The sequence below is a fragment of the Sinocyclocheilus rhinocerous genome, unplaced genomic scaffold (genome assembly GCF_001515625.1).
Source record: "Sinocyclocheilus rhinocerous isolate Xijiao unplaced genomic scaffold, SAMN03320098_v1.1 scaffold24789, whole genome shotgun sequence".
In the NCBI taxonomy this organism is placed as follows: domain Eukaryota; kingdom Metazoa; phylum Chordata; class Actinopteri; order Cypriniformes; family Cyprinidae; genus Sinocyclocheilus; species Sinocyclocheilus rhinocerous.
This window is the reverse complement of record NW_015635400.1, coordinates 22,749-33,702: the sequence shown is the minus strand read 5'-3', so window position 1 is coordinate 33,702 and position 10,954 is coordinate 22,749. Positions and strand designations below refer to the sequence as shown.

Below are 10,954 nucleotides of genomic sequence, written 5' to 3'. Positions count from 1 at the left end.
GTGAAGGAGAACCAATAACACAAACAACTCTGAGGGCATTTACAGAGTCTTGGCCGGCATCTTCAAGATGTGTTACACATTTTGGGACAAGCTTATCCACATTTTGGAACCAAATAAGAAAATATTTTTATCCCCCATTTTCACACCTATAATTTGCAGTGCAACCAGAATAATAAAAATACCTTGCTGAACGACAGATGAAGTTAACAATGGTAGGCTACATAAAAAGAACAAAAACTTTGAACTAAGAAAAAGAAAAAAAATGTGACATGTGCGATCAGATTGAGCTGATGTGCATAGCAGTGGATGTAGAGGACATTTGGGTAAATTTGTATCTTTCTTTGAACACCTGCATTAGCACCCCTCATCACGCTGGCTCCATTCATATGCCAACTGGTAGGTGCTGTGCAGGTAAAACTCACTCCTTGATCTCAAGAAGTGTGCAGGTAAAACTCACTCCTGATCTCAAGAAGCACACTAGCAGGGGCGCGGGAAGATGTTTTCGGTTGGGGGTGCTGTGTGTGTCCATGTTGGGTGGAGGGGGGGGGTTCACTTACGTCGGTGCTGGTGCTGGGGCTGGTGTTGTTTGGATGCCGATTTTTGCTGGGATGGGCATTTAAAAAAATCTGATATTCGCTTTTGCGCCATTATCTCCTTGTATTAAAGTTAATCTTGTTCGCATTCTGTACAGTTCATGTCTGAAACCATGCGCTAGCGTCACGTGTTCATGAGGATTAGGCTAATCATCCCATATAGAAAACATCACAAGTAAAATTAATCATGTTTATAAAGATAAACATGGGTTTATTATAGCCCACTTACAATTTACATTTCAGAGATCATTACAAATAAATTATTAAATGCTAAAACTGAATAAATTTAAATGAACAAACTTTGCGTTGCATTTGCAACCATGTGAAAACAGGGGTTGCTGCAGCCCCCTCAGCACCCCTACTTCCCGCGTCCCTGCACACTAGCGACCAATGCTAGAGGCTGAGGTCTTTAGCTTCCTTTTTAGTACGCCTGCCTCCCATGCCGGTGACCAGGGTTCGAGTCCCGCTTGGAGTGGGTGCGAGTAGTAGGACCAGGGGGGATGGGGGTGCACGCAGCAGCCATTGTAAGTCCGCAAGACTGCAAGTGCACATGAAGTGTGCCATTTGGGACAGGGCCAAAGGCTCCTAACCCTGCCCCTAAACCTAACCGTCATAGAAGTCATACAAATTCATACAAGTGAGTTTGTACGAATTACGAATTAGCCACCTCGTAAAATACGTATGAACTGGTCATGAGATAGCGTTGCATGACGTTATAAAGTGAGTTTGGAGCGAAAACGCGGTTTTAATCTCAAAACTTGTGTTTTGGCGCTATGCTAAGCTAACATGCTAGCACAAATGTTTTTGTTATGGATGAAAAGAAGGCACTCTGGCAAAAGCGGTCAGCACCGCAAAAAAAAAAAAAGAGCCCATGAAATGTTTGAACTGCAAGAACTCCTTATTGAGCTCTTAAGAAAATAGTTTTACTGACAAATTTTGATAATTTCTTTAAATCGAGTTCTAACAAATTAAAGGCAATTATATTGACAAGCCATTAAACATAAGAATAAAAATGAGGAAATAACCCTGTAAACACCTAAACATTTCCTGTTTGATACACCTATGATTGTTTGTGTCATTTCATACGGAAGTTTGACTGTTTATCACCCAGATTAAAAAATGAATCATCCCTGTGCCCAAGAAGTCAACAATATCCTACCTATCTTAATGATTATCAACCTGTAGCACTCTCGCGTATCATCATGAAGTGCTTTGAGAGCTTGTCATGACCAACGTCAATGCCACTGTCCCACCCATACTGGACCCCTTAAAGTTTACTCAGATACAACATCATGATCTAACATCTGGCTCAGGAGCATGTGAAAGGACCACAACAAACAAACATCTTAGAGCACTAAGAAGACTGCCCGATCCCAATACCACCGCAATTAGTGAAAGAATAACAATAATTGGCTAAGTCCCAATTTCTCACTGCTATTTCTCAGTACTGAACAAAAAATATACTTATTATAATGCTTATATAATTATGTAAGTGTAGTTCACGTAAATGTAGGTTACATAAATGAAACAGTTTTGATAAAAGTATGTAAAGGTGTGAAAATGGGTTTTAATAATGGTTGTGTTTAAGAAAAAACAATGTCATATACATTTTGATAGACTTGATCATTGAATGCATTTTGTATCAAGTGATGAAAAATCACTTAAAGCTGAATTTAATGCAGCTGCTAACTGTGAAAGAATTTTGAAGAAATGTACAGTTTGATAGGGGAGATGCAGGAGTTTGTAGCACATTTTGTTTTAATGTCTGTAAGGTAACATTTATATAATATTTTCATATTTATCTACTAGAAATGTAAGTAGACATTAAACTTAATGTCAAGTACAGACATTTTTCTGACTTTAGTTTTAACCTATACCTCACTATCTTTGGTTTTAATCTGTATGAACTACTTCTATAACCAGTACACAATTAACTAAATTAAAGACACCATATTAATCTAGACCTAGTGACTCTTAAACAACCTAATGAGTGATCAGTTATGCTATTCAAAACGATTATCATTTAACTACACTAAATCATAGCTTAATTTAAAACCAGACATGGGTGAGGCTATCATTTTCTCTACAGTCACTGAAGTAATTGCAACTGGCCATTTTCATAGACAAATAAAAGTGGGTGCTCGACTACACAGGTCAGACATTTTAAAGGGGTTTAACCCACTTATGAGAAAGTGTTATCAACTCGATCATATAGCAGAGAGAGTAAGGTGGGGTGAAACCTAATGACCTCAGAACTGAGTCACTTGAGCACATCAAAGAAAGCTTCAGTTTGTGACTTTACCCATGATATACCCACACCAGCTCCTTAAGGCTCTGATATATTATATATCTGAGATATATACAATAAGTATATATATACTGTATATATACAATAAGATCCATGCTTTTGGTCACTTGCCAGGAACCACTTCTGTTACATAAAACTACGACTTGGTGGTGCTCACAAGCTAACTATTTGTCTAAGTGAGATCTAGCAGACCTTTTCTTCCTGACTTTTTTGGGAGTGCAGTAGACAAATAGTTTTAGCAGGACGGGCCATTTGCCCTGCTCAGTATAAACTAAATCATATACCTATAACATTGGGAGGAAAGCTAATAATAAAGGAGATAAATCATTTTAAATGAACAATAAATAACCAAAAATGTCATCAGTTCTCACAAAATGTGTTTACTTTAGAAAATCGAACCTTGCATTACATTAAACAGCCTCCTTTTTCTGCACTTAACTGTCAAAGGGCGTAAAGCTGGCACAAAACACTTCCACACACACACACGCCCTGTCTCCTTCTCCCACAAAGTCCAGGAGCCGCCCTCGATCTCTATCTCTATAAGAGCTCAAATCTGGGCTCAAAGGTCCTATCTTCGTCAGGAGAACTCTAACGGTTTCCTCTCTGGTTTCATCTCATCTCCATATCGAACCATGTCTTGCTCTTTCCGTACATCATCCTGCTTCAGTCCCAAGATCATGGCTTCAAAGTCCATAGTCACTCCGATTCGCTGTGGTACGACAACTCCTTGTGCACCCAAAGCCTACAGTGTTTATGGCTGTGGTTTTGGAGGAAGCACCCGCATCTCTTCCTCCTGTTATCGCCGGGTTGGTTGCTATCCAGATCTGCATTGCAAACTAAATAGCGGAGGATTCCGAACCATGGTTGGAAACTGTGACTACATCCAGCTGAATGAGAAGGGCACCATGCAGAACCTGAATGACCGTCTGGCGTCCTACCTGGAGAAGGTGCGCTCACTGGAGGCTGCCAATGCCATCCTGGAGAGCCAGATCCACGAGTACTATGAGAAGAAGGGGCCGATCTGCCAGAGGGACTACAGCCACTGCTGGAACACCATCAATTGCCTGAAGGAAAAGGTACTCTTGGTACATTTTTTAAGGGACAGAATGTTGGAAGGCACATTTAAGTATGCTCTACATTAATTCATTTTTATATCAATGTTCTATATTGTAGATTCAAGCTGCTACCATCAACAATGCCAACATCCTCCTGCAGATCGACAACTCTAAACTGGCTGCTGATGACTTCAAAATAAAGTAAGTTCTCATTCCAGCTTGATAGCTTTAGCATCGTAAGAGGTCATGTTTCATACATGATTGGTGAGTTTATTCCTCATCCTGTTTTTCCACCAATCAGATATGAGCATGAGTTAGTAGTGCGACAGTCTGTGGAGGCTGACATCGCTAACCTGCGCCACTTGCTGGACCAGATGACCCTGGCAAAGGCCGACCTGGAGATGCAGATCGAGACTCTGCAGGAAGATCTGGCATGTTTGAAGAAGAACCACCAGGAGGTTTGAAGTAGTCAGATTACATCTCAGATTAAAGTATGTGTGACTGGTCTTTGGGCCATAAGGAATGTGATGCCTGAAGGGCTTGGTCGCCAATGAAAATTCCTTTATAGTTTTTTTTTTTCATTTATAGTTTTAGATGAAAATTCAGATGCCATGTTAGTCAAATTAGTCAAGAACTGAGTCGTGTGTTTATAGGATGTGGCAGCACTACTCTGTCAGTTGACAGACACAAAAGTGTGTGTGGAAGTGGATGCTGCTCCTCAGCAAGACCTGAACAAGGTTTTAGACGACATCCGTTGCCATTATGAGACCATCATAGACAAACACCGCAGAGAACAGGAGTGCTGGTTCAAAGAGAAGGTGAGACTTCAGCCTCTGTTTCTTTGAGGTAAATCCTAATAAGATGTCATATATAGTGGCATACTTTTGAAAATGCATGTGTAAAGTCCAGCTGGTTGGTGCTGTGCAGGTAAACCTCACTCCCCTGATCTCAAGAGGTGCACTAGCGACTGATGTTAGAGGTTGTGGTCTTTAGCCTTCTTGTTTGTGTGCCCACCTCCCATGCCGGCGACCCGGGTTTGAGCCCCTCTTGGTGTGGGTGCAAGTAGACCTGGGATGGGGGGGTTACACGTGACAGTAAACAGTACAGTATGACAGTTGTGTGTGTTTATGACTCTCTTTAAGACAGCGCAACTGTGCAAAGATGCTGCCACCAACACAGAGTGCCTAGAAACCTCTAGGTCACAGATCTCAGATTTGCGGCGTACCTTGCAGTGCCTGGAGATCGAGCTGCAGTCTCAAATCAGCATGGTGAGAAAATGATCTGTTTGTTAGAAAGCACAGGCGCATTAGATGGACTAGACTTATAAATGTATTTTTTGTGTGTGTGATTTGAGCTTAAAGGCTGGAATACACTATGCGACTTTTAAAATCTGAACAGATTCTAAAACAATAGGTATCATACACTTGCCAACTTTGTAAATGGTTACAGAGAAAAACGGGGCATCATCGACTCAATGACTGAGGATCACATACTACAAGACTTTCAAGAGATTCCGAACACAACAAACTCACTCAGAATCATGCTGTGTTGCTATGTAGTGTATTCCAGCCTTAAAAAGCTCAATTTATGATGCCATTGTTGTCAGATATTATTCTTGATTTTTTAAATGAAATTTCAGCAAATATGTATATTTTGGTCTGTTATGAATATGGCCCCTAACTGAACTGACTTAAACAGACCTTGATGAGGAAGGAAAGAGGAGAAATTATTTACAAATTAATGTAATGACTCCTTTTTTTCGGCTTCCTCTCTTTATCCACACAGAAAGGGGCACTGGAGTGCTCACTGTTGGAAACAGAGGCTAGGTACAGCACTATGCTAGCAGGCTACCAGAAACATATCAACACATATGAGACAGAGCTTTGTCAGGTGCGCACTGGCATTGAGCAGCAGGGCAGAGACTATGCTGCACTGCTGGACATCAAGACTCGTCTGGAGCAGGAGATCGCCACCTACAGGTGCCTCCTGGAAAAGCAGGACATTCAGTAAGTGTATCTTTTCATTTACAAGAGTTGGATATCAGGTACGGGAAAATAGCTGTTGCATTATGTTTTTCAGAAATGACTCCACTAATGCACTAATCTTTTTCTCCTCTTATAGGACTCAAGAGCAGGGTAATTCAAATATGTCTTTATACAGTATATTGTGGTTGTGGGGGTGGTTTGAGTCAGTTTCAGGATGTATGTTATTCATTAATTTCTCTTTTTTTCTCCCTTTCAGGTGGGGTGTTTGTGTGTACGACGCCAGCTGACACAGTGCTCAGATGTAAACAAGTCATATGAACAACATTAAATGTAAACAAAGAATCTAACAATTCACAATTAAAGACAAATTAAGAAACAGTTTTCTTTCCTGTCTTCTTGTATTTCTTATTAAAACAGGAAGTTTGGGCATCTGCAAAAAGTGAATTTTGACTATGTTTATGAGTTCATTAAACTCTTTAACAGCTTCTGAGGTTTTCAATAACTATTGATATTCTGACTATGAGAGTCATGATGCATGACCTTGCATGAGCTTAATTTACTCAATATAATCCACAAATCAATGATAGAGCACCACCTGAGATTATGATTTAGATACATTATAGTTTTTTAGTTGTTGTTTTTAAAAGAAATTATATATTATATTTGCATATGATTTGAACATATTGATAGGTTACAGTAATAGTATAAGCTTTTATTTTAACTTTATTAAGGCACTTTATTGATTAATTATGCATTAATAATATTTGCGTGTTTCAGTGATAGACACAATTTACATGTGAGTATAAACAGAACCTTGAAAATATCCTTGAACACAGTGTTTCAGAAAAGCCACACTAACATTAAGTTTACAAACGGGTTATTCACCCAAAAATGAAAATTCTGTCATAATTTACTCACGCTTTGTCATTTCAAACCTGTACATTCTTGCTTTTGTGGAACATAAAATAAGATATTTTGAAGAATGTTGGTAACCAAACAGTTTTGGTTACCACAGACTTAAAAAATAATAAAATAAAATAAAATAAAATAAAAAAATAAATACTGAGACATTTCTCAAATTATCTTCTTTTATGTTCCATATAAGAAAGAAAGTCATGCAGGTTTGAACTGACATGAGGGAAAGTAAATTGGGTGAGCTTTCGCTTTAAGGTGTGACAACGCAACATTGCACCTGAAACCTTTTAGGGGTGTCTTAAATAAGTTGAATTCATATACAGCTGAATTTTAACCCAATGAATAATTAAGTTATATGACGCTGCACAGACAAACGCAAAAGTCTGAGTCTCGCTGTATCGCTCAGGCTGCACTGCAGTGTCTATTCACAGGCGCGACCCCACTACTGATCGACACGGGGGCTTTGACCTGCTCCGTCTCCGACCTGGGCCGGTTCACCCCTCCTTAGACGACCTGGTGGTCCCAAGCTCCGCCAGGAGCACCATATCAATACCGAACTTAGTGCGGACACCTGATCGACATAGTCCACTGCAGCCCAGAACCCCTGAACTCAAGCGATCCGCCAGCCTCAGCCTCCCAGCAGCTTGGATTACAGGCGCGCGCCACTGCACCCGACGAGAGCTGCGAGCATCAGCGCTGCTCCTCAATCTAGTGCTCACTGCGACCTCTAGTGCAACAATCTCACTAAATTGAGTAGCAGCATAGCCTAGCCCTAGTGCGTCATTTGGGACACAAGTGGCGGCATTTCACGAAAACCTATAGGGCAGGGGTATTTTAGAAAGTAAGTCATGCAGGTTTGAACTGACATGAGGGAAAGTACATTTTTATAATTATATTTTATAAGTCTTTATATTATAAGTCTTTATATTTCTTTCCCAGTGGAGGTCCGAACAATATAAGCCTATATTACACATTTCCATCTGGGCACCATGTAATGCTTCGTAAAAGAAAAAAGAAAAAAAAAAAGAAAAGAAAAGAAAAGAAAAAAGAGAGAAACAGTTAGAATACTTGGGTCCTCAGAGCCAAAGGCCAGTGGCTTCTGAGAATTTTTCTAAATAATAATAATAACAATAATAATAATTCATCAGTTGATGCCCAATTAGATCAGATGTTTTATCAAACTATTATTATTATTTACATTTAGATAGGCCCTACATATGTAAGGCAGGAGGCCATGTGACAGAAATACTGTTCAGAGTTTTCCTCTTGAAGTCTGGACCATTTTTATATCTTGCTTAAAACAAACATAATTAAAATGCACTCATCATGAGCAGAAAACAGTTAACTAGTAGGCTAATTTCAAAAGTTCTCTTTCCTTGCCATTTACAAATAATCTTCCCAATTTTAACAATTAGCCTATGTTTATTTTTAAAATGCTAATAGCATAGGCTACTGATTAATAATGCTAAATGTAGATAAAAAATGTCCTGTCACAAACCTGGTTTGAACAGTCAGAATTTTAATTGCAGCATTGTTGTTTTCTGCACTTTTCTTCTTTATAGAGAAGCAATGCACATATATATATATGTGTGTGTGTGTGTGGGTCTGTGTGTGTGTGTGCGCGCGTGTGTGTATGCTAGGTTATATATATTTTAGAGGTCAGAGGATATAACGGCGAAAGATCATTACAATAAACCAGAGGTGGACAAGTCCATTACTTGAGTGAAAGTACAGATAATGCTGCTCAAATATTATTCCATTACAAGTGAAAGTTGTAAAAATAGATTTTTACTTAAGTAAAAGTACAGAACTTGCTTTTAAGTAGTACTTATACCAAAAGTAAATTTCTTGTTTTTTCACTGTCGCTTACGTTTTATTATTGTTGTATGTAATAGTTGCAAAATGTGATGTCATGTCTATGTGATAATATTCTATGTTGTGAGTGAACTTACTGTACTGCAAGACAAATTTCAGACTTTGTCTGACAATAAAGTTAAATCGTAATCGTAATCGTAATAGGCTACCTTATGCCTCTGCAGCAGCTTACATTACGCATACTGAATACACTGACTAGTTTGCAGTATCTTTGGAATAAAGAGCTTTTTAGAATGTTACAAACTTATAGAAATGAAACAAGTGAGTTGACAAAAAAATAAATACAATTATTTAACACCCCTACCCACCTCCACAAAAGCAGCATAGTAGTGATCTCACACAGCAACACAACACAACTGATGTATAACTCACAACCCAGCAACACACCTGTAGCTGTATAACTTTACAACAGCAACGCTGCTTTAACAAAAAAGCAAAACAGAAAGATTTATTTGACATCAAATCAAAAATGTCAAGAATGCTCACTAATCGCTCTCACGGTACTTTGATGTCATACACAGAGCAGTCTGTGCAGTGCTGCTTCAAGTCAGATGCCTATTGTGTTTGGTTAAGAGACGCACAACAGTTCTTCTGTGGCTTTATATTTTCATTTACACAATTTTGCAAAATCGGACAATATTGTGTCTAATATATACCACAATATTAACTTCTTATTAAATTGTTGTAAATAAATATCACATTTGCAACTGATCAGTGTTAAAAAAAATGCTGGAAAATCAATTCACATAACCCTACAAGAGTGATTACTGATAGACAGTGTAAAGAAAGAAAAGAAAAAAAGTCACATTTTAGAGAAGAAAAAAAAATCACCCGCTGACTTTCAAAGCTGCTACATAGTAACGACTTTCTACTTTGAGGACTTGGATAGAAATGTAAGTGAGTGAAAAGTACGATATTTGTCTTTCAAATGCAGTGAAGTTAAAGTCATAAGTTTCCAGAAAAAATTATATTCAAGTAAAATACAGATACTCAAAAAGTGTACTTAAGTAGGCCTACAATACTCAAGTAAATGTACTTACGTAAATGTACGTTACTGTCCAGCTCTGCAATAAACGGCCCTGAGTGCTTGTGCTGTGAACCGCTCCGTCGTTTTGAAGTGCTGTTTACTTTATTTAAATAGTAAAATGGTGCTGCCATTGCCATTGTGTCGCGCGGTCCGGTTGGAACCCAAATGAGATCCGGTCCCGGACCACGGTCTGCCATTTGAAAATGCCTGACCTAGGGTATAATTCCCCTGTGGCCATACATTCAACAACAGCATAAACCCACATTACCTAAACAAAGTGAAGCGGGATCCAATCAGAGAAGTCGCCATTATCATAACAGCAGCGCTCATCGTGACATAAACCGCTACCATGAATTGTCACTATTAACCTCAACCTAACCTCAACTGCGTTTCCCAAAAGCATCGTAACCCTAAGTAGATCGTAGACCATTGCCACCAATGATCTGTACGATCAACTTAGCTTACGATGCTTTTGAGAAACGCAGCCCAGGTCTGTTCTCCCAAAAATATCTTTAACGAGCATCATCATGATATTTTGCCTGAACTCTGAATACTAGCGTATGGCGACTGGACACAACTAACATTTGCCAACAACTAATATTGTGATGTCTGCAGCAATGGCCCCCGGCAAATTTTGAAAATAGCTTGACAACATACAGGCATTACTTAAACTGGCCTAGTCCAGTCCAGTCAAGCTACTCTTTTGAAAAAAAGAAAAAAAAAAGGTTAGCCACACTAAGCTAAAAATAATCACCAAAAAAATCTTACAATAATCTAAAAGTGAGACTAAATTGAGTGCACAATGTTTACGAACTGTGAATGCTGTCACACTGCATTAATATAAATAGCGGTTGCGACTGAGAGGATCCGTTTACAGGATCAAAACTGAGATCTTCATAGATTTTCAATGCATTTTGATTATTATATCTGACCCTGGACCACAAAACCAGTCTTAAGTAGCACAGGTCTATTTGTAGCAATAGGCAAAAATACATTGTATGGGTTAAAATTTTCTTTTTTTCTTTTATGCCAAAAATCATTAGGATATTAAGTAAAGATCATGTTCCATGAAGATATTTTATAATTTCCAACTGTAAATATATAAAAACTTAATTTTTGATCAGTAATATGCATTGTTAAGAACTTCATTTGGACAACTTTAAAGGCGATTTTCTCAATATTTTGATTGTTTTGCA

General features: G+C 38.6%; 1 protein-coding gene and 1 pseudogene across 1 annotated transcript; both read left to right on the top strand.

The window, feature by feature from the left end:
• The first annotated feature begins 3,533 nt into the window (after positions 1-3,533).
• LOC107746886 (keratin, type I cytoskeletal 19-like) lies at positions 3,534-6,259 on the top strand. Its single transcript, XM_016561211.1, has 8 exons — positions 3,534-3,977; positions 4,075-4,157; positions 4,258-4,414; positions 4,610-4,774; positions 5,099-5,224; positions 5,742-5,962; positions 6,078-6,091; positions 6,198-6,259. The coding sequence occupies exons 1-8, from the start codon at positions 3,534-3,536 to the stop codon at positions 6,257-6,259; spliced, it is 1,272 nt and encodes a 423-aa protein (XP_016416697.1).
• An 815-nt stretch (positions 6,260-7,074) lies between these two features.
• The window catches only part of LOC107746885 (keratin, type I cytoskeletal 19-like), a 25,920-nt pseudogene continuing 22,040 nt past the window's right edge, over positions 7,075-10,954 (top strand).